The sequence below is a fragment of the Chaetomium globosum genome, genomic scaffold, assembly GCF_000143365.1.
Source record: "Chaetomium globosum CBS 148.51 scaffold_1 genomic scaffold, whole genome shotgun sequence".
Classification (NCBI taxonomy): Eukaryota; Fungi; Ascomycota; class Sordariomycetes; order Sordariales; family Chaetomiaceae; genus Chaetomium; species Chaetomium globosum.
The window spans coordinates 1,613,724-1,638,850 of NT_165976.1; the positions used below are offsets into that span (position 1 = coordinate 1,613,724).

A 25,127-nucleotide genomic window follows, 5' to 3' on the forward strand; every position below is an offset into this window, starting at 1 on the left:
GGTCATCTTGCTCGGGCTCGTCCGAGATGCCAGCCCCCAAAACGCCAGATCTTGAACCAAGCAAGCAGAAGGCGGCCGAAAGAGTCTATTGTACCTACTGCGGGAAGGGCTTCTCCCGCAAGGAGCACCTGGAACGACATTTACCAACTCGTGAGAAACTAACTACCCATGAAACTCTTACATTCATACTAACACCTCGCGTCAACCTAGATACCAACGTCAAGCCACACTGCTGTAGCGTGTGTCGGCTGGGCTTTTCCCGACGGCAAGTACAACGAGCCTTCTCAACTCAAAAGAAGGGTAGGGCGGGGAGTCTAACTTGCTTCTTCCACAGAGACTTGCTCCAGAGACACTTTTCCACATATCACGAACACAAGGATCCTATGGGAACCTTGCCGGGAGGACTGCCGCCGGCCGCTGGGCGGACACCCATTGCGTGTCAAAATTGCGCAAGCGCAAAGACAGGCTGCGACAAAAAAGTTCCTTGTACGAGATGTAGCGAAAAGAATCTCGTATGCGAGGCCCGGTTTGCGAGGCGATCATCGAAAGCCGCTCTGCGCGCAGCGCAGGCGACCGCGCAATCAAGCGGCACATTTCAGAACTCGCTCACCGACTCGGACCAGCGAACCCACGCGCCAGGGGCCGCCAACCTGGCGCTGAGGGATGCCGGCCAAGCCGGAGTAAAGGCAGAGGGTAATGGATCTCCTTTCCGTCATTGTCGCTATTCTAGGCACTAGTGATGAGGGATCTCCCTCAGAGGCCTCGCCTTTGCACCATCCTCAACTTCACCTTGGGGGGTTTCCATCGCCTCATACGAGAATGGACAGTGGCTTAGACGACTTCATGCCAATGAGCAACGACTTCACAATCCCAGAGGCTGCATATCAGGACTTTATATCGTGGCCCGAAATACACATGGATCTTGACGGCTATCAGTGTACCCCTTCACTTGGTAGGCCACGGGATATGTCCATGGCTGGTGTTTCCGCCTTTAGCGGTATCCCATCTCCCCCCGAGGTGATCTTGTCATCGTCCAGGACTTCCAACACCCCGGGGACTGACATGATGTCTGTTGATTTTGAGTTAGGCTTGAAGGCCTCGGAATTTACCATGGCAGCCCCGGCCGGCAATTCAATTCCCGAGTTCGAGGTGGTGCTCGTTGCCGAGGGGGCGTGGAACTTCGCGCGGTGCAACCCCCCCACCTTTACCGGAAGCTGTCCGCGTACGGCGATCGTCCATTTAGAGTGCTTAGAGCAAAAGTCAAAGCAGGAAGGGACGTGGAGCGCGTTGGAAAAGCACATGGAACAGTTTGACTGGGATGTGCCTGACTTGGCGTCAGTCGTGCCTTTGACTTCTCGGACACGAGACAAGATGCTCGCCATCACGCAGAGCTTTCTCCAAAAGGCTCTGGACATCCACCGTGGAGGCCATTCTGGCTACTCGAAACATGGGTATTCCCGCGCTGGAGATTGCAACTTCATCGTCCTACCGCCCTCCAAGATCTTGGAGTGCTTCTTGCGCAGCTACGTCCGCAGCTTATCGGTCTACTACCCGCTGGTGGCTGCCGGCTGCGTGGACCCGAACGAGATGCTGCAGAACAATCGAGCATCGACGCTACTTGTTCTCCTCATGATTGCTCAGGGTGCAGCAATTATGCCGATTCCAGAGGCCCGCCATCTTTCAGCAGGTCTGACTGAGACTTGCCGCATTTCTCTCTTCGACATTGTTGAGAAAGACGTCGAACTCTCGGCCGACCCCACCGCTCTTCGCTGTGCACTTTTATTTATTGTCCTTGGTGCCTGGAGCGGGGACAAGTGGCTCATGGACATTGCTATGGGGCAACGGGGCATGTACATGTCGGTGAGTAGTAGACGGCGGAACGCATTCTGGCGAGTGGCTCAGTGACGCTGATTGCTTGTTTTTTCAGATGCTCAAGCACGCTGGTATGTTGGAATCAGAGACCTTGACCATGCCGGAGTTCGGTGATGCCGTAAACGTCGAGCTCCAGTGGCGAGCCTGGGTTCAACGCGAGACCCGGAACAGGTAGGCCGTTGCCATCCCGCCGGCCGACTCCTACCACTAGGTCGCGGACTAACATGTTACCTTAGGTTGGTCTACAACTACGTTATGCTTGACCAAGAGCTTAGTTTATTTCACGATACGGCCCCTTTGTTTGCCATCACGGAACTCCAGTGCCCATTACCCGCACCCGAGGTGCTTTGGATGTCGACGAACTCAGAGCAATGGTTCACGGCAATGCAATCGCTGCATGATTGCACAGCCAACGTCAACCCACAACTTCTCAGCGCCACTTCGGCTGCTTCATCACTCTACGAGCTCTTTCAGGATTTCCTTCAAGACAATCTCATGGGGCGGCAACCCAGCGTCTCTCCACAGCAACTGAGGTTGATCTTACACCCTCTCCAAGCCATGATCTACCATTTCCGCCAGACATTTTCGTGCTTTTCCACTACATTCAGTACGCCACACACCAGCGAATGTTCGGTGAATAGGAGCTCGATGCTTCATCGGTTGGATGAGATGCAGGTCTTACTGCAACGGTGGTACGACATTACCATGAGCCACAACAAGGAGAACCAGGGTTGCCCCATCACCCGATGCAACTTAATCCTTTACCATTTGGTTTATCTCAACACTATAACCGACTTCTCAGAGATCGAGCGTTTGGCGCGCCGCGAAGGGTTCGGTGGCTTGCACTGGGAGTTACCGATGCGACACGCTAAGTGCATCTCTCAGCGCCAAAAGGCCATAATTCATTGCGGCCAAGTCATCCGGTTGTTACGTACCATGCCCAAGGATCGCCGGCCCGTATGGTGGCCAGCCGCCATGTACCGAGCCATGCTCATCCTATGGGCGGACAGCATTTCAAGGGTCGATCCCGATATTCATGCCGACAAGCATGGCAATATTGGGGGACAAGACACCAGTCCGGTCATGATTGATCAACTGACTCTCGAGGATCCCGCCATCATCAATTACATATGGAGCGGGGAAGGAGTGCCCGTGTTGATACGTCCGGGAGGTTCCCCTGTTGCTGCTACGGACCCAGCTGGCATTTTGGGGTGTGCTGTGAGGAACATCGAGACCTGCTACGGTTCGCGCATTGGGGACGGGATCAAGCGGAAGCTGATTACTTTGGGGAATAACTGGAATCTGAATGTCTTGGGAGGATCCACGCCCGGCGCTGGGTGCTAGCGCCGAGACATCCGGCGGTCACTGTTTTTCTCGGGGTTCTTTTTTTGTTCACACGCCCAGCTCTCACGCGGCGGCTCACTTCTAAGAGCGAATTTTGGTGTTTAGGGTTGGCAGAATTGAGCGGCACGGACCACAACACTACCCGCTGGGGAGGTATGATTTGCTTGAAGATAGTGGGGTTTGTCTTAATACCACAGTGGATTTAGGTCCGAAACTACGACAGCCATTTGACACTTACCGTTGCTCTCCGGCTCACGTTATGGGCTGGTGTCTGGGTTTTACTAACGGCATGCAGCAATAACCGGATTTGGAACAGGTTGAAACACGCCTTCTTCCTACTTGACGTGTCTCACGTCATAAACTTCGATCCAGCACGCGCGGTTCATTTTCCGTCCATGTCTTGGAGTTCGGCAAGTGGCTATGCACACACAATGGCGCCATATGAGAGGCCTTGTGAGTGAGCCGGCAGTTTGAGACCAGGACGATCAGTCAAGCCGACACAGCACAGTCAGTCAGACAAGCAGAGAGACAGTTAGTCACGCCGCCAGCACCAGCGAGTCCCATGATGACGGGCATGAGACATGCCGGGTGGTGAACCAGCGAGCAATGAGAGAGATGCTCCTCCTCCCGGAGCTCCGTTCCTGTGTCATTCCCTGGTCCCCTATCAAGAAGGCTCTCCCCCTCTCCGTCTCTCTGCCCATCCTCGGTGTCACGGTCGTTGAAAAGGAACCTCTTGGCCGCCGGGAGGGGGGGAGGGTGTGGGGCGGATAGGTCGGAGAGTTTCTCTCAATCATGTCTCGCCCACATCACCACCCTGTAGCATGTGGGAATCAGGGATCTTTTGACACGGGCTGGGGTGCAATACAAGGTTTTTACCCAGAGAGTGATGCCGGATTTGTGAGTGCTGTGCCGTTGGCCCGGGAACTTTCAAGTCATGGCATCGCATGGCCTGGGATGGATGGCCGTTGTCTCGTTGGACGGAGAATGCCGCGGAGGGGTACTTGGAATAAGCTCATCCAAGGCTCCATCGACGCCGGCTTGGCATCATACCTATCTTGTCGGTCCACATGGGGGGTTGCGAGAGATGTGTGTGTGCACATAGGTGTGGGGTGACGGCCCGCAGCGCCAAGCCTCCTTCGCTGTGACACGATGCCCACCCAATCAAGACAAGCGAGATGTTGAGGGGAGTTCCCAATGGCTCAGGACCGAGCGGGGCAACGCTCTTCGGAAGATTTCCAACGCTACAGCAGCAGTCTGGCGCTTGGTGCCTGACTTGAGAGGGTGTGGAGCGGAGGGAAGCGGGATGATACGCTCTGCGGTGCTCTTTCAGCCCCCAAAACCCGGTCGGGACGCTCCTCATGCAGATGGGCGAGCAAGGGTTGGTTATCAATATCAGGGCCGCCTTCGCCATATTAGCCAGAGATATGACAACGGGTGATGCCTGTTTGTGACATTCACACCAATTCCCTAGCGTCCCCGCTACTTATGATGGCCCGTTGTAGCCCGTTTTCGAAACTAAGACACGGGTGGGTTTTTTTTTTTTTTTTTTTTTTTTGGTGTTGCGAGCCGCCGCGGGTTCGATAGTTGCCCCTCCGAAACCCTAAACAGGGTGATTGTAGCGTCCCTACAACTGCATGGGGCACTCGGGGTAGATGACAGTCCGAAGCCGAGATCCATTGATGACCTCGATCGGGATATCCGCTTAGGTTGTGACCTGCATCGGGTGAGCGCCAAACACCCGGCAGCCGTGCATAACAGCGCGGAGTTGATTCAGGATGCTGCGCTAGCATGCCTAGGGAATGGTGATACTGCGGTTGACATCCGATCGGTTTGTCTGGAACGGCATTCACCCTTCGCTTGGCCCATTGATGCGACTCAGGGACCACCTTGGTGGTGGGGCTTAACCGTCCATCAGCGGTTCGTCTGTGATCTCCAGATGCCCGAGCAGATTTTCCAAATGTCAAGCCACGGCATGCTCGGTAAGTCAAGGCCGCAGCAGCCTCCTTTGTGTTTCTTTTATTTGGCGAATTAATTCTCCAACGTGAGCTTCGGATTGTCCAAAAGAGAGATTCTGTAGCAGAAGAGAGGCGTGACACCATGACGCCCATGATTCAGAGATGGCCTCGGGTGTTGGTCACCAAGGAAAGTTCGAACCAGCGCCTCCGTTCGCAACACACGAAACACCTTAGTCGGTCGCACAGGGGCCACTAGTTGGGTGGGAGCGTGTTCATTCAGTACGGCAAAACCGCACCAGTTTCTTGGCTCCTCGTATTGAGGCGTGATGACGGGTTTGGTCATGCCGCCGCCGCCCGCTTAAGGCTCAATGGTAGGACAGGGTCCCGCGTCGACTGGGGTTTCCCAGATTCGTGCCCAGACCGGGACCTCGGGACAGCAAGCAACAGGCGACACTGCGGCATGACGAGATCTAGGCAATTTCGTAGGTATGGGGGTACGGCACGACGGGGGCACGACAGAGACGAGTCGACCGACTGCCCGGGAATTGGTTGCTGTGCTGCAGGCGCCGCGATGGGCTCATGTCGGAAGTGCAGAACAGGCTAAAATCAACCCTCGTGCGCCGAACCGAGCAGTGGGGTGCTATTGTTGGTATGAGCAATATCGACGAAACCCAGAGGTCGGTTGCAGCGTTCTATGTTGTTCGCCAGGCAGGCAGGCAGCTGAAGCGAGGCCCCCGGGACAGCAACACGAACTGGTTGCGCGTACACAGGGAAGTAGGCGAGGAGGGATCGGCGAACAGGCGGGACCGCGCACCTGGTTAGGAGCCCCCATGCCCCCTGTTGGCCCTGCTCATTGCATATTGTTTGGCTGGCTTCGTTGCAATACCTCTGCCAGGTAACTGGGGGCGAAAACACCAGATCAAGGCGTGACGAGGTTTCAGTGCCGTGATAGGTGTGGCAGGCCCAGTCGCGACTTCCGGCCCTGCAGATTGCGGGAGCACCGCTTGAACGAGCTCAGTAATCGAGTTTCCTTTGTTCGTGAGTTGGGTCAATTATCCGAGGTGGGTAGCCTTGTAGCCAGAAAGTATGAAGCACCAATCAAGCGGGTCGTCTTCACGACAGGTTCCCAAAATTCCCGGGCGAGTTACATGATGCATCAGCAATGTTGTTGTGATGATGTTGGATGGTGTGGGGCGATGGAGGTGGTTGAATTCTTGCTGGGGTCAGCCCTAAACCCCGCCAACGCTAACCCACTGCAATTCTTAGCTTAGCTCGGGAAAAGACAGGGGGCCTCCAGGGGCGCAAACGCTCACCTCAACTCACCTCAACTCGGGCTCGTCCACAGACAGTCACGGCAAGGGCAGATCGAAGATCCATCTTAGATCGAGAAGTTCACAGTAGACAACACTCTCGGCAAAACTTGGTCTCGCAGTCGGCTCCGTGAATCTGCCTTCATCTGATCTGATTTTGAAGTTCTTTTCTTGGGCTATATCACAACCTGTTAAACAATAACACTATCGCTTGGCACCCGAGGTTCCATTCATTCTTTTCGGCAGCTGTTCAACTATCTCGACAAGCCAACCACTTGGTGGGGTTATCGTCAGGGCCGGTCTTCGCCTTGCAAAACAACGAATTTTCGATCGTTCTGGTGTATGCGTTATTTGTGTCGGCCGTCTTTGTCATGTCTTCTTCAGCAATGAATGGCCCCTGGTTTGGCCCCAAGATTTGGTTGCTCTGCTCAAATGGCACGGGACACGGCAATGGTCGCCTTCGATTTTTTTATCGGACATCCGTGGGGATGCTATGACTTCTTAACCGAGTCATTTACTACCAATTTCGCCACGTTCAGCGCGTTCGCTAGGCCCATAATCGAGGCGAGATGTTGGATGCCGACAATTAGCGCAAGTCACCTTGCTTAGGTACCGTATGAAACCTCGCCCAACCAAGACGGTCACTGGCGACATTTTACCTTGCGGCTCTAAGACCGCACGTGGCAATAGCCCCCACTCTCGTGGCATCCTAGTTAGGTAGTTTGCGATATTGAAGATATGGCGACATCAGACCATCACTTCACCAAGGTAAAAGGGGTGGGGATTGCACACCTGGTCCTCTCTCGGCAACCGACGAAAATGTGAGGGCCAAGAGAATAATGGCTCCATTCAGATTGAAACTAACGACAAACCAAATTCTTCTCCTTCCGAGAAAAACTCGACGCATAGCTAGGTACGTCAAGACAGTACCATGCCGTCAGGGGTGGGCCTCGAAGACGGTTTCATTGGGGTCGTATCGAGCACATGTCCCGCATCGCCAAGCTGTTCCGACATCCAATATTGGAACATCGCTAGTCGAGGCAAAATTCAAGGCCGCTTGTCACCGGCATTACAATACCGATGCATTCTTGGTCTTGATATACGTTCGCAATATCAAAGTCCCATGCATGGCGACTAACGTGTGGTAGAAATAAACCAACCCGGCCGCATGTTGTTATTGAACTTGCTCAGTTCCGGGACGTATAAAGCCGCCCATTTTTGCGAGGTCTCAAACGCAGAGCCATCCCGCATCTTGCATGGTTGGAAGCGGCATCGCCGGACCGACAGACGTATCTTTTCGCCCCATTTGGTAGGTTGATGCAGCCTCGTTTATTAAGTTTGGTGGCATGACTAGGGGAGTACCCAGTACCCGCGTTTGGCGGCTCGAGGCCACTCGAGCCATCACCAAGCGTGTAAAATACGTCGTCTGTGGCATGGGAGTTGGTGTTCGAAATGCAACGGTGTGGTTCTATTTCGCGCGTGGCTCCTTAAGGTTGTCCTGCTAGTCACGTTTGTAACGTAGAGAACAACCGCTCTCGAGGTCATTGATATTGGATGCCGCACGCCAACATTTTCCCACTCTATCATACAACAAAAGCCGGAGCACAAGCATCTCCTAAGAATAGCAACTGCCGAGAATGGATACTATTCTCGAATCTTGTTTCACCAGTGTTTGCCGCCGTGACTTCTTCAGCTTGGCTCTCCGCGGGTAAGCTGCACCGACACAAAGTCAAGGCCCATCAACCACTGCAGGCATTGGGACGCTCCTGTGCAACCGTCTTGGGGCTATTTTTCCCCGGATGCATGTCATGAGCTCCCCACGCACGCTGCTACCCGTAAGACGGATGGCGACATATCATATCGTATAATCGCAAGAACTGCGCAAGTCAAAACACAAACGTTCAGATGCTCTCAGGGGCCACCGGGGGCTGGGGTACGGTTGTACATGCTTAGTGTCTGCCCGTATAATTCCCCCGAAGCGCTGCCGAGGTATTCCTTGTTGGCTATTAGGGAAGCTAAATGGTGCTCAGAACGCCCTCGATAAGCCACACCGTAGGATGCACCGCATCGACCCTAGATCCATGTCGAGATCATTGCAAGGAACGGTTCGCGGGCCCGGTCGGACGAACCTTGGATCGTCAATGTAGTCCAGGGGCACTGCACACCGCGAGCCAAGCAATCCTCTCAGTAGGCGAGGTCCATCATCACGAGTTGAACGCGCGCCGTCGAGGTGCAGGCTTTTCAGCACGGCCCAGGGAGGAAAGAGCAGGAGGCTGAACTCGACGAGCGGCTGGTTCAGAAGGAATCTTGACATTCAACAGCCCTGTATCAACATACATACAAGTTGTGAGACCACCTACTTTGGAAAAGATCGCAATCCCTATATTAGTCGCCGACCTGGGTTTCCGAGGGTACTACCGGTGGTTCCCGGAGACGGGAACATGGAGTTTCGTAGTGTCCGAGGTGACAGTGATACATTTTGTGCTCCCAAACAAAATGTACAACATTAGTGTCTGCATTACCAATCAACCCCAGCTGAACCGGAGTTGCCCGCCCCGGAAGGCCCATCGCATGGGGTCGGAGTTGGCCGGCCCGGCCCGAAAACGGCCCCACAAAGACCCGGTGCTTCGGCATGGAGTGGGGCCGGGGCCGAAGCCGGATCGAAACATATGTAGATTGCATACCGCATGTCGGATTCTCGCAGGGGCACACCCCGGGTATCTACCTCCTCCCAACGGCCAATGGCCAGATCATGGCCCCTACCCGCGCCGCCAAGTGGAAGATCGCCGAAATCCTGCGGTACACCGGCTAGATTGGCAGCCCGTAACGCAGCAGCTCATGCTCTTCCGAACGCGCGTGTTACCCACCACTGCCCAAAAACCCCGGCGTCGCTGCCGGCGCCCCGCGCCTTAGAACCCTTCGTGTTGCAGAATCTCTGTAGCCCACGGTACCCGCGGCACTCCGACGCCAACAACCAACTGCGTCGTTGGGCCAAGGGCGAGAACAAAGGATCGGACCGACAACAGCCAACACGGCGGGTAGACGGAAGGGAAACGGGCGCGCTCCGTCCCGCCAGCACACCTCTCTCAGAGAGACATATGCCCGACCAGTGTCGGGAGAGGCCACGACGACTCAAGCTGCAGAGGCGTATGTATGTATTCCATCAGCCTCTCACCAACCAGCCCTGTCCTCATGCAGCGTGCTCCCACAGCCCGCACCCCCAACCCGCCGAGCCACCCTTCCAACCGGGATCGTCCATCGTCAATGCATCAGACCGCCGGGAGTGGTTCGTGGTCCCGAGGGGCCGATGTGACGCTGAGGGTGTTCAGCGGGCTCGGCAGGTGTGGTATGGAAAGGGTGGTAAGGCTGTTCTAGGCAATGATCGACAAGCCTCGTTCTTGAGCCTGCCCAATTGGGAGCCGATAGCTGGGGTTTTCGTTTGCGCTTGGTTGGCGATGGCTGGGTTTCAGCACAAGTGCTAGATACGCCCCGGGGATCCGTGGTATGGGATCAGGGAATGGGTATCTGGGTTGCTCGTTGGGAAAGTGCAGATAGCCATGGGCCCGATTGGTGTTGTAGGCAAAAACATCTCGTTCTGGCCTTGGGCGCTGCCTGCGACTGGTGTGTATGATTGGTGATGCACGACGGAAGTGGTTGGCCGTCGTGAAGGAACCTGTGATGGCGTTGAAGACCTGATGTAAAAACACGCCACGTTATTCGTACCTGCCACGGGGATGGCGAATGGTTGTTAATTGGAAGGGCATCTTCTGTTGGCAATCAGCTGCACGAGTCTATCGCTCGGTCCCGAGACATTCCTCTGAGTCATGGCACCAACGACCGCCATGAAGACAAGGCGGCGAATCAACACGACTTATCTCGCGCTCGAGATCAAGAGAACATGGCTAAGCGGCGGGTAGTTGTCTCAGCCGGCTTCAGGATGCGATGCAGGCGCGGAGTCCCCGAACTGGATTGGCTAATGAGTGGGGGAATTGTGCTGTGTAATTCTCGGCCCAACCCGTTTGTCTGCTGACTGTGAATATTGTTAACTGGCTGCCTTGGGTACGTCCAGCAGTTGCCTTTCGTGGCTTGCCGGGTCAAAGATGGTTTGCTGAGTGACCCCCACAACGCGTCTTTCCTCCGATCAGTCTGCCGGTGGACATTTTTACTTGCAAGGTAACAGACCTGGTGTTCTCGTCCGTTCTTGTTAAAGCGCTAAGGTACTTGGGGGGGATGGGTAAGTTTCGTCCCCGGACCAGGTATTGACAGGGCTTGCACGGATATTTTTGTCAATTTGGCAGCGGGTTTTGGGCGGTTTGGCAGCAGCTGGCGGACGGTTTGGCGCGCCCCACCCGGTACCTCGACAGGGGACGAAACTTATGCACCATACCACAGTAAATAAATGCCGAGGACTTTGGCCCGGCAGGGTATCGGTAGGGTATCGGTCGGCTGGTTGCAACTGTACCTTGTGATAGTTTCGCTGAAAAAAGGGTTGTTGATAACTCAGATCGCAGCAGCATTAACTGTCATCTTGAAAACTTCCCATGGTTTGATGAAGAAAGGAGGCAAACCCCCGCGAGCCGGCAACTCAACTCCCGCGGGATCCCTGCAACCCGTTCCTGCCGGATCGGGACGAGGGCAAGGAAGCTGACCAACCACAGCCGGGAAACTTTACTGTGGGGTGAAAACGCCAAGCAGCTCATCTTGGCACAAAAAATGCGAGACCAAAAGACGGAAAAAAAAAAAAACCCAAAAAACTGAGCAAAGGAAATCGAGTAAACACCGTTTTTTGCTTCGTTTCTATGGTTGAGATCTGGTCGACAACTTTAATTTGTGTCTGCTTCCCAGGCTCTCGGAGTTTATAAGGTTATGCACCTGATAGTTACAGTAATCTTGTAAAGGGAGACAGACACCGTGCCTTATAACATTCTTGTCTTTTCCCTCTAACGCTCGTGACCTAGTATGGGTACGGGTGTGTGGTTAGGCCTAAATCAGTTGAGAACATAAGTATCCAAGGTACGGGCAGGTAGACAGAACAGACAACGGCAGGACGAGCAACACATGAACACAAGTGAAAAGCAGTAAAAAGTAACTGGTCGCTATTTAAACCTCAAAACGAAGTAAAGCGAAATCGCTGGTATGGTGGATGCCCCTTGGTCGTCAACGACTAACCAGAACCCACCACCATGCCTGACAAAAACCAGCAAAATCATCTCTAACGATGCCAATGAGCACTATCAAGTATGCACGTACGCCAAATTCAATACAGTGATAAACCATAAAAAAAGCCCTAGCAGTTTCTGGACTGCCAGCTCCGCTTGAGAGGTAATAAACCGAAACGGCCACCTACGGCCTCAATCCAGAAGAGCCTCCCGCAAAAAACCTTCAAGAATTTTGGCCTGTGTCGCCCGAGTTAGCATGTTTCTTGGCCTCTTGAAGTGGGGTGCTATGAATAGATGGAGCCCGAGTAAAAAGACACAACATACCTGATCGCCATGGATCATGGAGAAGTGGTTGCCAGGCATGTGCCTGAACTGCATGCGGTCGACGTCCAAACACTCCTCCCATCTGTTTGGCCCAAAGTCGGTGCGGTTTTCCAGCAGGAAGAGGGCGTGGCCCTTTGGATACGGCTCTGGCCTGGGATCGGTGGGTAGATGGCATACACCATCCTCACACCAGATTGCCATGACATTGGGGCATTTGTCTTTGGGAATCGGTCTGGCATCGTACTCGCTGAGGGCTGTGATGGAGGCGGCAAAGTGGGGAAGCAACCACTCTGGAATCTTCTTGTCGTTGCCTTCGCCGAGCAGGCCAATTGACGCGAACCACGCGTGAAGCCCCTGCGGAAGCGGTTCAATTGTGAGGGGGCAAGGGGCATCGATGATGATCAGGTTCGCGACCTCTTCCCCGGCCTGGACCAATTGGTAGACTATTTCGAATGCAATGACGCCGCCGGCACTCCAACCCGCAAGTGAGTACGGGCCATGGGGCTGGCGGTACTTCATCTGGTCGATAAACTTGGCGGCCATGCCATAGACACCACACTGATACTCCTCGGGCGTCCTCATGAAGGGCGAGAAAAGACCCCAGACACACCACCCGCCACCGACTTTGGCGATTTCGGTATACGACGTGGCAGATCCGCTGCCATCCGGGATCATAAAGAGTTGTTTGGTTTGGTCGCGGGAAGCCCCAGACAGGAGGACTGAACTCGATGTGCGGTGGGGGTACTTGTCGACAATGTGGCTAGGTCTCGGCGGTTTTGGAGGGGCGGGTTCCTCCAAAGAAATCCGAGGATGCTCCTTAGCGGAGGCTGCAGCGGGGGGTGCTTTGAGCTTTTCCTTGGTGCTTTTCCGTTGGCGGGTGGCGGGCTTTTTGGGGACGTCGGTGACGCCCAAAACGCGCTCCACATCTTTGAGCGTTGGGTGCTCAAGGAAGAGATCGTTGGGGACCTCTATGCCAGCTAGCTCACGAATTCGGCTACTGATTCCTAAACCCAAGAGAGAGTCCACCCCGAGACTCGTCCAGTCGGACGCGCTAATGACTTCCTGCACGTCCACGCCCGCTTCCGTGGCAATGGATTCGCGGATGATGGTTCGAAGTTCCTGGTTCTGGGCAGAGTCGCCTGGCTCGACGTCGTCCTGCGCATCTCCCTTGACAGAATCGGTAACACTGGCTTCGGTCGGTGTCGTGACGTCCGAGTCATATTCAACTTCGCGTGACTCGTCGTCTGTCGTTCTTGCAGACCCTGTGGATGGTGCCCTTTCTTTGCGACCTGGCTTCTCAAAGTTGGCCAGGTAGGTTTTGAAAGCGCCGACGGTAGGGTAATCGAGCCAGGCTTGCGCTTCAATGTCGAGTTCTAGCTCTTCGCGTATCTTGGAAGAGACTTGTAGAGCCATTAGGGAATCAGCGCCGAGATTGTCAAACGAGGCGTCGTCAACGAGCTCCCCGTGGCTACAGCCTATTTCTCTGACAAGGATATCCATGACTGAGGATGTCACGGTCTTGAGCCTCTGGTTCACCCTGTCTATGTTGGAAGCGTTTACAGTCTCGTTCTTCTTCTTCTTAGAGGGGGCCGCTTTGATCGCCGAGGGAGCTGGGCCCGAGATTGCCTGGGCCCCTCGCGGAGGAAGCATCATGTTGAGAGTGTGGCGCTTGATGGCTTGGAACTTGATGCGGCCCGTCATGCCAATGATCTTGTCGCCATCGAAGACGTACGCATCGCCAGCCATCATCTCGGTGCCCTTCACCGGCTGCATCCGGATGTAACTGCGGTACTCCTTGTTTGCATCCGGGATCTCGGTAAATCTCATGGAGCCCCAGCCGTGGGAGATGAAGACCCGTTCACGCGAATCCACAGCGTCGGTGCCGTTGATGATAAAGCCAGAGATGTGGCAAGCGCTGTCGATATGGTAGGGGCTGAAGTAAAAGGTTCCATCCTGGGCTGTCGTCTGGAAGCGGATCTTCGCCGTCGCTTCACAAGTAGTGCTATCAAGAATAACCTCCTCCATGCCGCGGTAGCGTGTGCCGTAGTCGACCAAGGCGGAGAAGAGCTTGTACGCCAAGCCGCGGCCAATCTTGGAGGCGGCACCACGTTTTTCTGCCTCCATAAGGAAGTCGACACGGGACTTGATAAGGTAGGCGGCCCGGTCGAACTCGTCCTGCCACTCGTCATGATTGCCGTAGTAGACTTTGCAGTGAGCATGCTCGACTTTCTTGCCATCTTGAGCCGTGTGGAAGACCAGGTCGGCTTCGCCAGCCTCGGCATTAGCAGTCACTGTCAACCGAAGGATGTGACTTTTGGCTTTGTCGTCAAAGATGAGCGGCTTAAAGACCTGCATATCCGCGACGTTACAGCCGATGCCCGTTGACTGAGGCCGCAGAAGCTTGTAGGCATAGTCGCACACGGTCATGGCCATGTCGCCGTACAGCGATGATGGGCACAGGGGGGCGCCGTTGACCTGGTGGCCACAGACCACATTTCGAAGTTGCTCTTGGTAGAGCTCGGACTCGGTCTCGACGATCGCCACGCCACCTTCGACAATTTCTCTGTTGAGCTTGTGGACTGTCGTCGTGGCGACCCAGGGCGTTACAGGCTTTTGTTCCGCTGCAGCGACCGAGAGGTTGTGCTTCGCGAGACACCAATCGCCCGCGTACTGGATCCAGTAGTTGTTATCGTTGAAGGAATACGTGGGCAAATTCAACAGACGCACTGAGTCGGCGAAATCGCGGTGATATTCGTTGAAGTTTATCTTGAGGTGCGCGTTGTGCAAGGTGGCGAGCGTGCTCGTCAACGTCTTGTAACAGGGCTCAGTACGGCGTAGTGTGGGAACCGCTACCGTACTAGCGCCAAATGTAGCCTTGACCATGGCCGAAAGAACCGGGTGAGGGCCCATCTCGAGCCAAACGGTCTTGTCATCGATGGTGCTCGACTTCTGAGCCTCGATAAGCCCGTCGAGGAAGTAGACTGTGTCTCGCGCGTGTTTGCGCAGGTACCCAGCATCGATCGACTTGCCCTGGATGACCTTTCCATGGACTGTGGAGATGATGGGGATCTTGGGGGTTTTGTAGGTAACGCCCTGTGCGAGCTTCTCAAAATCATCCAAAATAACTTCCACCTGGGGAGAGTGGAAAGCGAAGGGCACACGCAGGTGGTTGGACTTGTAACCCTGGTCGCTCATATAGGTGGCCATATCCTTTGACTTTTCAGTCTCGCCGCTAATGACGGTCTCGCGGAGGCTGTTGATGCAGGCGATGTTTAAGCCATCAGCTTCGGTGCCCATCAGTTCCAAGACCGTCTCGACCGGGGCTTGGACGGCGACCATGCCGTGGCTGCCAGATTGGCACTTTTCGACGAGCAGCTTGGCACGAGAACCGACTAGATAAATGACATCGCTAGCCGAGAGCACGCCAGCTACTTCGAGAGCGGCATACTCTCCCAGGCTGTGGCCCACGACGGCGGCGGGCTTGATTCCCCACGAAGCCCAGAGGCGGGCGGCGGCCATCTCGAAGCATGCCAAGCCAAGTTGCAACACGATGGGTGACATCTCGGACAAGTTCTGGTCGGTGCCATCAATGAGAGGGAGAAAAGAGGGGAAGCCCTGCAGGCGGGCCAGGTCAATGAAGCCGTCGATGCTCTCGCGGAACACCGAGTAGTGGTCGTAAAACTCCTTCCCCATTGCGGCGTATTGCGACCCTTGCCCCGTGAACATCATGACCACTCTCGGCTGATGCGGGACCGGTACAGCTTGATTCAGGTCCAGGTCCCTGATGCGTTCTCTGAGGGCCGCCTGTAAATCTCCAATATCCCTGCCCGTCACGCTCATACGGCAGACGTGGTGCAGCTTTCTTGCTGTTGTGCTGTAAGAAATGTGCGAGAGCGGTGTGTCGCGGTTCCGCTCCGTCCACTCGAGGAGACGTTCAGCATTTCCCTTCACGGACTCCCAGACCCGCCCCGACAAAGTGATAACGTGGTGGGTGCGAGGATCCGGTTTCGCGCGCGGAATTGTCGGGGGGTCCTCGACTAGGAGACCAGTGTTACCACCCGCGGCGCTGAAGTTGTTCACGAAGACGCGCCTGGGCTTGCCATCCCTTCTTCTGAAGGGAACTGGACGGAATGCAATGTTGACGTTCCGGGCGACAAAGTCCTTAGGGAACGTCTTGTTGATCTCCCCGCCGTTCTGGATCCCGACATGGGGTGGGATAGTGTTCTTCTCAAGCATCAGGAGTACCTTGATGAGGGCGGTAACTCCGGAAGCGGCTTCGCCGTGCCCGACGTTTGCTTTGACTGCTCCGAGAAAGAGTGGTCTGTCTTCGGGCCTCGGCCGGTTTGCGGGCGCAAAGATGTCGGTGACCGACTTCATCTCGGTGCCGTCTCCAGCCTGGGTGCCGGTGCCGTGCATCTCCACGTAGTCAACATCATGGGGATCAACTCCGGCCTCGTCGAGAATGGCTGTGGACAGGATCGACTGCGTCGGCCCGTGGGGATGCGTGATGGAGATAGCATCCGCTGAGTGGTTGGTTGCGGTGCCGAGGATGACGGCGAGAACCCTGTCTTGGTCGGCCAGGGCGTCATCCAGACGCTTGACGACGACGGATGCACAGCCGTCACCGCGGCAGTACCCATCGGCATCATTGTCAAAGGTAGCGCATGGCCCTTTCTTTGACAGGAACTGGCCTTTACTGAGTCCGGCGAAGATGTCCGGGTTGGTCATGCACGACAGGCCGCCGACGATGGCCGTGTCGCAATCTCGGGCCCAGAGCGCCGAGCATGCCACCTGCATGGCAGCCGCGCTGGAGGAGCAAGCGGTATCAATGTTGAGGCTCGGCCCGCTGAAGCCAAAGTGATAGTTGATGCGGCCAGGTCCAAAGGCGCGGACACCTCCCGTGATGAAGTACGTGTCCACGTCCTGGGCAGCATTTATTTCGCGCCAATCGTCCGAGGTCTGGCCATAGAAGGTACCGATCCGATCAAGCCTTGTGGACGGCGTCCTGTTGGGGACGTATCCCGACATCTCTAGAGCCTCGTACGCCGTGGTCAAAGCCATCCTCTGCATAGGGTCTGTGTTGCGCGCCTCGCGCGGCGACATGTTGAAGACGCGGTGGTCAAACAGACCCGGGTCTTTGATCCAGCAGCCGTATGGAGTGTGGCTCATGTTCTTTCCTTTGCCGGAGGGATCAACGTGCGTCTTGACATTGAAGCGATCCGGTGGCGCCTCACGATGGACAGCGAGGCCACTTTCCAGCAGTTTCCACAGGGCTTCGTGGCTGGCAGCGTCAGGGAATCGCCCTGCCATGCCGACAATGGCAAGCTTGGGCTTCCCGCTTGATCCGTGGTTCCCTATCTTGGATGCCGTTGCCTCCGATGAAATAGGAGGCGGCATGCGAAGAGTGACTTCCAATCCAGTCTCCTGCTGGAGGCGCCTCTTAAGCGTAGACGGATTTTGGGTTGGACCAAGGGGGATTACGAGGCACTTGTCGTCTTGAAATAGGCGAGCAGCCTCGACGCAACCGTTGAGAACCTTTTTGAACATCAATCCTTTGTTCAAGATGGTAGAGGCGACCGATATCAGGAGCGATTTCGTGTCCATGGGGGAGAACCATGTCCCGGTTGAGCAGTCCATGATGGGCGATCGCGGTGACGTCTTGTAGAAGGCGTCCTTCGTTTCTGGGTTGTCAAGCTCTAAAATTCTTTCGATGTCTGCGGTGGAATGCAAATGTGGCGCGTGGTAGGGGCCATGAACCGGAATGGCGATCGGGTTAGGCGGAAAGATCTTGTTGTTGACTATCGCATCTAGCGTGCTCGGTGGACCAGATACTACAATACCATTATCGGATACCGCGCTAATATACGCGCGGCTAGCAGGAGGAAGGTTCTATTAAACAGCGTGTTAGTTATGCGGCCCAACTGGGCACGGCGGCCGGGGGTTGGCGGGCTACTCACCGAGGTATCGTGAAAAGCGTCCAACGTTTGGGTGACATCCTCAACGCTCGACACCGAGAAGATGTAGCTCCAGCTTTCAGAACGCTCAAACGCCGGGCTCAACCGTTCCCCAATGGCGTGAACGTAGGAACCCGTCTTGAAAGCCAAGAGAACGGCTTGGACGCCGATATGAACCAGGTCTGGGAGCGAGGGCGCCACCGAGATAGCGGCTGCGGCCCAGAGCCCAGAGCAAAGCCCGACGAGAAAAGTCTTATGAGGCCGTGTGATATCGCCACAGTTCTTTTCAGCGTGACTAAAAGTGCCGTGGTCAGAGGGGGCGAGCCAAAACAACAGACGTAAAAAAGCGGTGTGCTCAGCTAGATAGGGTAGACTCACTCGAGGTAGTGCGCAATTTGCGATATTGTCAACAGCGCCGCGTCAATTCCGGAGTGCTTCTGTTCCGTGCTATGATATTGTTCGTTGAGCTGCCGCAATGTTCGGAAATTGGGGAGTGTTGCTCGCTCCAAAGCAGGGAGCTTCTCGACCACACCCAGCAGGGCGTGGTTCGCCTGCTGCAAGAAGACCCTTGCTAGCTCGCCGTGTTTGGATTGGCGGTAGAATTGAGCGAAAAAGCCATGACTGTCGAGAGACTGGTCCCCAAAGAGGAGGAATGCCGGCCGCTCAGCCCAGCTTTCGTCGAGCATGGCCTCCTCCATGTTGATGTGCGTTGGGAAGGCCGATGACGCCGTGCTGCTTCACGGGAAGAGGGCGGCGGGTTTGTGGCTGATGATAGAAAACTACAAACTAAAGAAAGAAACTCGAACAAGAACTCGAAGCAAGGCCGGACGAATAAACTGTCTTATAGCAATGCACCCATGCAATGTAAAGCTCGGACAAGAAGTTGGGGATGGTAGATCGTGGTTCTAAGGCACCACAACAACGGAAGAAGCATGGAATCACCGCGCGAATTTTACCGGCCATGACATCCCCCCCGGCTTCTGCAGTGACATTCCATTGATAGCCCTATGGACTTGCCTCTTTGTGCCGGGCTCACGAGAAGGAGGTGGTGCTACCCCAGGTACGTACCTGACCCTAGGTATCAACACCGAAATGGCGGGAAGGAGCAAGGGCAGGAGCTCCGGACGAGGTTCCATGTTGTGTAGCAACCGCTCGATAGAGCAGGCACCATGTGATAATCAGAGGAAAGAAGCCTAGGAGTGCTCTTGTTGGATACCATGCCTATTCGTTGGGGAAGGCGGTTGGCCGGATCCCGTGGAAAGCGAGAGTGCCAGGGCGTTTCAACAGCGCATTTGAAATCGCGCGTTCCTGTTTTCGTCATCTGGTTAGAGGTAGGTAGGTCATCCATCAGTCCATCAGTCCAGCAAACCTGACCGTTTTCGAACTGCGCATTGTCACTGCACTGTCCGATGGAACAGATACCACTTGTCGCAAACCATTTTACACAGCTCCGGCGTATTCCGTCGGTTCGTAGGGGGAGCCTCGGTAGGCGGGACGGACTCCCCCATCCACCCCCCCCCTCCCCCCCAGCACGGACTCCCGCACCACGGCCCAGGCCAACGATTGCACCACAGAAATTCCTGAGGGGGGTGGGCTGCGGATGTTGTAGATGAGGCCGTCCGCCATATGTTGGCTTCTGACTTGCTGGGTGTGCTGTGGTCCGGATCAGAAGTTTGAGATTTCGTCCTTGCAGGAACGGTGGCGGGTGGGTAGGAGAGGGGGGGATGCCATGTCGTTGCTGCCAAGTGATGGATTTGAAAGTGGGAGAGCCTCATTGACGTGCAAGGTGGTTGGTCAGTCATGCACCAAGGTTTCCCTTTCCGGGGGAGGGGGTTGAAGTTTGGGAGTGGGGAGGAGGGTGTGGTTCGTCTGCACCTGCCGGGAAACGATTATGGAAGCACGGCCCGGCTTGGATTTCAGATCCGTGGTCACAATCACCTTGTCTCAACGCATCACAACACCTTCTCAGAACACCGAAAAACAGAATAAGTTGAGTCAAGACAATAGTGGTCTCATATGATGTCCATCAAGAGCCTTGCTGTTGTCGCCTGTGGGCGATCTGCAACACAGCGTCTCGGTAGCGGACAGCTCAACGTAAACATGTGAAATTGCGAACCGTCGCCTGGTACGGACATTGCAAGCAGCTGCCAGTCTTGGATAGCTTGGGGGATGGCACTTCCAAGAAACGTTGTAATAATTTGCATAATTGTCCTACTGCTGCAAGGCCGCCCGGGTGGGGGGGGGAGAAGTCAGATACTAAGGCATGATGGAAGTGGTTTAAGGAGAGAGCTAATGGAAAAGCACGCACCTAAAAAATTACTCCAAGTTTCAATGATTCATGTTACACATTCCAGGTACCTAAGGTACCTCAGCTTGGCTCCGACCTGAGCAGATTGCCGCCGGAGAGCAGACCCCCGACAACCATGCCTGGGGAAGGATGAAAGCTGTACCTAAGTAGGCTATCAGAACACCAGATCATGCGAGTTACCGGACTGACCATCCAACATATCCCAGTCGGTTGGACTGACCTAAGACGATGCATCTTTCACTCGCCCAGATTCCATCCTCGTTTTAGGAACGTTCAGGCATCACCTCCCGCACTAGCAGTTCACTCAACCCCCGATCGGCCAATCCAATTATCCTTCGTCCATCTAGCGTTTGGGTAGACACGGTATCATCATGTTTCTAATATGATCACGGCTTGTCGCCCGGGGTCAACTGAACGTAGTTGGTTCGGCCAAACCTTCCCCTCGTGAACACCATCACCACAACCACCACCGGACCCCCGATTGTCCGGCCCGTCATGCGATTCAACGACGTTCGCTAACCGCAGACTTGGCGAAATTTTAACACGAACTATTTCGGGTTCTCGGCATCCAGGCTGAATGTGTGCTGGGCCCAGCTAAACGGTCTCGCCATCAAGCTGACGAAAGACGGGCATGGAACGAACGACACCTCTCACCGGGCAGTGGATGCTTACATTGCTTCTCTTTCTGTTTACTCGGATGGAGGGGTTTGGGGGGTGCGTCTCAGTTGTCATCGACACCCAAGTTTCAGTTTGGTAAGCTTATGGAAAGCCTGTTGTCGTGTGTTGAAGCAGTCCTGTCTTCTAGGCTCGAGCAAGACCAGCTACCAGCTAATTGGGTGAAACAAGACAAGCATCTGAGATGTCTTTTATTTTTTGTTCGGCTTCTCGGGATGATGATCCAGCGGCACGAAATTCTAATTTCCAGTTCAGATCCTCTGCTGCATTTGTCATGCATGACAAGTGGCTGATGAATACGGCGATTCATGAGCCTTAAGTAAGGAACATAACCTGCTCGAGCCGACCAAAGATAGGTACTGGTGCCCGGTTCGTCTATTGCTGCACAGTACTCTCCCGTCTCATCCAGCCTTGGCCACAAGCGATGGACAAGGCATACTATCGGAAGGATCACACTTCATACTCCCAGGAGCATGGTAACGTTCCCGTACTTGTATTCTACAACCGGGCCTCACCTGTATTGAATGATAGCCTAGCGAGCATTCGTTAAACAATGGCAGTCAGCAGTAAATACCGGTGTATTTTGAGATGTGCATGTTTTGTTACTATATCAAATTCTGGACTTCCAATCTCCGGGGTTTCAGGGCAAAGTTCAAGTTTTACGAGGCAAACGACCCTCTCCACCTCGCAAGCCACAAGGGCCGCCCGGAATCCACCCATGCCCTGCCAGTTTGCAAGCAGACAGGCATGACACCACAATCATAACGACAAACATGCATCAAAACACACCCCAAAACGCCAACACACAGCCCCAAGTCCGGCCGGAGAAACCGCGGCCTCTCTTCTTCCGTACCGTGTCACCATGTGGCCACGCCCTGGGCCCCCCGGCCTCGGCCTCGGCCCGGCAGAAGCATCACACACGCTCCACGAGCTGAAACCTCCCTGTCTGTCTCTCAGTCCTTTTTGGGCAGCTTTACCGTCGTGTAACAGGACTTCGGGTATGAGCTGCGGAACAGGGGGGGGCGCGGTCCCATCGCGTCTTCCGAGCTCGTGTACGTGTACGTACATGGTCGTGGCCGTGGCCGTGGCGTGGGCATCACATCCACAACACGCATTGGCTGGTACCTTTTGAGGTGGGTTCCGCCTTTGTCTCCGTCTTACGGACTTTTTACCGGCGAGGAGTAAGATTAGTGCCATGGGATGAGCAGCAATGTGATATTTAGGGAGGGGAGGTAAACCGGGTCTGTAGCCTGCGGTGGTGGATGTGGACGACTTGCTTTCTGCAGCCTTCGCAGACCGCGTGCTGGTTTTGGTTTACCAGTCTTGTTCAGCACACGATGTGCGAGATTCAAACAATCCGAGGCCAGAAAAAACCAAGAAACAATGGTTGCTAAAACGTACTGTCATTAGATAGTATCTACCAGGTGATATACAATCTGCCAGCTAATATCCAATCTAGGCTGACAGGTATGTTATCCTTCTCCTTGTTTCCATCATTTCCCCCACATTTACACACCCTCTCCCGATCCCCCTTGCCCGCCGAACTCAGGTTGATGTGGTGTATGATGCACTAATTGATCAGGTTAACATAAGCGGTAAACTTCGCGAAATCTCTCTCCGCAAAAAGGAAGCACGTACCCATTATAAGTAGTGGGCGGCACGGTCACGAAGTCGCTGGTATCCGTCACGTTCTCCGTGTTCCCCGCGGCATTGCCCTGGTAGGGGGTGCCGAGCTTCTTGCAGGCGTCGATGTGGTCGTCAGGGAAGGTCATATTCCGCAGACGGTCGGGGGCTTCGATGATGGTGGCGGTCAGGCCCATCTCGACGTGCCACTCGATGTGACAGTGGAATAGCCACACGCCCGGGTTGGTGGCGCGGAAGCGCAGCACGGCGTACGAGTTGGGCATGACTACCACGGTGTCGCGCATCGGCGGGTTGGCCGCGTAGCCGCTGTCCGTACCCGACCAGTTACCGGCACCACTTGCCGCCCGCTCCAGCACCTGGAAGTGGTGCCCGTGCAGGTGGAAGGGGTGCGAGGAGATGTCGGCGTTGTAGACCACCACCTGCACGGTATCGTTGTAGTTGACGATGAAGGGGTTGACTTGTCCGTAGATGACCGGGTTCGTGTTCTGGTCGCCTGTCGTGGCCACGCTGTAGAGCGTCGGGACTTGCTGGCTGATGTAGGTGAGGTTGTTGAAACACGAGCGAGGGTAGCCGTTCTGATCGAGGCAAAAATTGAAATCGAGCTTGACCAGGCTATCGTACGCGCTGTACGCGGCCGCCCCGTCGTAGGGCTTGAAACTTGCATCGTCAACGGGATTCCACACGTCTACGACATCGGTTTTGTTCATTGGTTGGGTAGAGTCCATAACAAGATATCCCGTGTAGTTGTGGGCCCACGTCTTCTCCTCGGTCGCGTTGGTCCAGTCCCGGTTCAGGTCGAGCGATACTAGGAAGGGGTAGTTCCCGTTATCGCTATCATTGGGCGAAATCAAGACGTCGTACCGCTGGGCAGGCGCCAGGTGCAGTTGGTAAGCGTCTGTTTTCTGGATATATGCCCCGTCATTCATGATGATATTCATGGTGTGCGAGTCAAAGTGAACCATGGCAGCGCCGAATGCGGCGTAATTGATCATGCGAATGCGGTACGTCTTCCCTTTGACGAAGTCGACCTGCAAGCCCTGGCCTTCGTTGACAGTGATGTTATCAGGTATCGGGGGCTTGAATTGGGTATTGTTTGGAGTGAGCATGTTTTGGACAGCGGTAGTACTGTCGTTGTGGTACCTGTCCATAGTGAGCTTTGCATTCTAGGAGTCTGGTCGACGACCACTTACCAGTCTGAAACGGCCAGTATGTGCTCCTCGTCGTATTTCCCTGCATAGGGATCATTTGGGTCCTGCACAATGAGGGAGCCGCGCAAGCCATCTGGATACTGCCCCATGTTATGGGAGTGGTCTACGCCTAATTGTCAGTCTTGATCAAGGCTTTTAGTGCCGATACCAAGTGTACTCACACCAATAGGTTCCCGGAGCATCCGCCGTAAACTGATATTTGACGGAAGAATTTGGCGGGATCGGACACTGAGTCACACCGCTTGGGCCGTCCATATCGGAGGTCTGCACTTGGTTCATACCATGAAAATGTAATCCAGTCGTCTGGTTATCAAGCTTGTTGTTGAGATTGACCACGACGGTGTCGCCCGCCGTGGCATTGATCTGGGGGCATGGCCATTCGTTGTTGATCCCGATGACGGGCCTTCCAAAGCCATCAGGGCTTGCCCAAACCCAAGTCACATTCCAGTCGTACGTAACAGTTCCCGCCCGCGCGAGTGCGCCCAGGGCGGTCAAGTACGCAAACGGGTGAATAATCGAAGAGAACATGTTTTAGGACTGGCGCGCCAAATAAGTGTGATGTTGCAGCAGAAGTGGTTGAAGGTGCAGCGAGAAGAAAGATGATGTAGGAGAAGATGGCGAAGAAAAATCTTCTCCCCAAGACGTTGCCTAGAAAAAGGAAGACACCACGTGCCTAGCGTCCGAGAGGGTCCGGGAGCCTGCGGGTTCCAAGGCAACCGCACGCCCGCACGAATCGAGTAAGGAGGAGAAGTCCCGTGCCAGATCACGGACACAAGGCAAGGCCTCTTCATGGAACATTCTGGTAATGGCTACCAGCCGTCTCGCCGCTTTAGCGCTAGCCATCTATGGCGGAATCTTGCTGGTCATCGGTAAGCCTCATATCCCGACGGTTGGCAGACCCATATCTGGGGCTAGAGCAAACACCAACCGGTGATAGAAAGATATAATGGGCGACAATAATTGGGCCCTGTGCGGGACTAGGTTGAAGTTTCGTGTTGTCAACGGTACCTCAGGTAGCTAACTTCCTGCGCACTTAATATACATTAAAGCGGCGTCCCGCAGACGGTGCAACCCGGTAGCATATTGACACGCAACATGTCGTCGAGAGGACGTAAAATTGTTCGTATGATAAACCGTAATCTTGAGAGGATTGGACGGCGTGCCCATATTGTGAATGCTGAGGTAGAATAACTATTGCATGAGTTTAACGATGAGGCGGAAAGAATGTTCAATTTACACACACCGTAACGTTCGATCAAGGCCAATGGTAAGACGTCGAATGGTCTGTAAAAACAGAATTTATCCCCAGAAATGTACCCCCAAAAAAGTCCCACTGCAGTCTCTGTTATGGCTCTCTTTTTCGGACATGACAAA

The 25,127-nt window shown here is 54.8% G+C and overlaps 5 protein-coding genes across 5 annotated transcripts; 3 read left to right on the forward strand and 2 right to left on the reverse strand.

Moving 5' to 3' along the window:
- Window positions 1-915: 915 nt before the first annotated feature.
- Window positions 916-3,216, forward strand: CHGG_00539 (uncharacterized protein; the record flags this gene model as incomplete). The annotated part of the gene is made up of 3 exons (XM_001219759.1): window positions 916-1,867; window positions 1,959-2,043; window positions 2,109-3,216. 3 exons carry the CDS (start codon window positions 916-918, stop codon window positions 3,214-3,216), a joined length of 2,145 nt encoding a protein of 714 aa, XP_001219760.1.
- Window positions 3,217-4,704: 1,488 nt separating this feature from the next.
- On the forward strand, window positions 4,705-5,993 carry CHGG_00540 (uncharacterized protein; the record flags this gene model as incomplete). Its single annotated transcript, XM_001219760.1, has 3 exons — window positions 4,705-4,742; window positions 4,825-5,044; window positions 5,658-5,993. 3 exons carry the CDS (start codon window positions 4,705-4,707, stop codon window positions 5,991-5,993), a joined length of 594 nt encoding a protein of 197 aa, XP_001219761.1.
- A 3,175-nt stretch (window positions 5,994-9,168) lies between these two features.
- Window positions 9,169-9,856, forward strand: CHGG_00541 (uncharacterized protein; the record flags this gene model as incomplete). The annotated part of the gene is made up of 2 exons (XM_001219761.1): window positions 9,169-9,590; window positions 9,649-9,856. The coding sequence occupies 2 exons, from the start codon at window positions 9,169-9,171 to the stop codon at window positions 9,854-9,856; spliced, it is 630 nt and encodes a 209-aa protein (XP_001219762.1).
- Window positions 9,857-11,832: 1,976 nt separating this feature from the next.
- Window positions 11,833-18,616, reverse strand: CHGG_00542 (polyketide synthase; the record flags this gene model as incomplete). The annotated part of the gene is made up of 4 exons (XM_001219762.1): window positions 11,833-11,877; window positions 11,965-17,853; window positions 17,922-18,213; window positions 18,297-18,616. The coding sequence occupies 4 exons, from the start codon at window positions 18,614-18,616 to the stop codon at window positions 11,833-11,835; spliced, it is 6,546 nt and encodes a 2,181-aa protein (XP_001219763.1).
- Window positions 18,617-21,854: 3,238 nt separating this feature from the next.
- CHGG_00543 (uncharacterized protein) lies at window positions 21,855-24,281 on the reverse strand (the record flags this gene model as incomplete). The annotated part of the gene is made up of 4 exons (XM_001219763.1): window positions 21,855-22,026; window positions 22,540-23,670; window positions 23,736-23,862; window positions 23,915-24,281. 4 exons carry the CDS (start codon window positions 24,279-24,281, stop codon window positions 21,855-21,857), a joined length of 1,797 nt encoding a protein of 598 aa, XP_001219764.1.
- Between the last annotated feature and the right edge of the window lie 846 nt (window positions 24,282-25,127).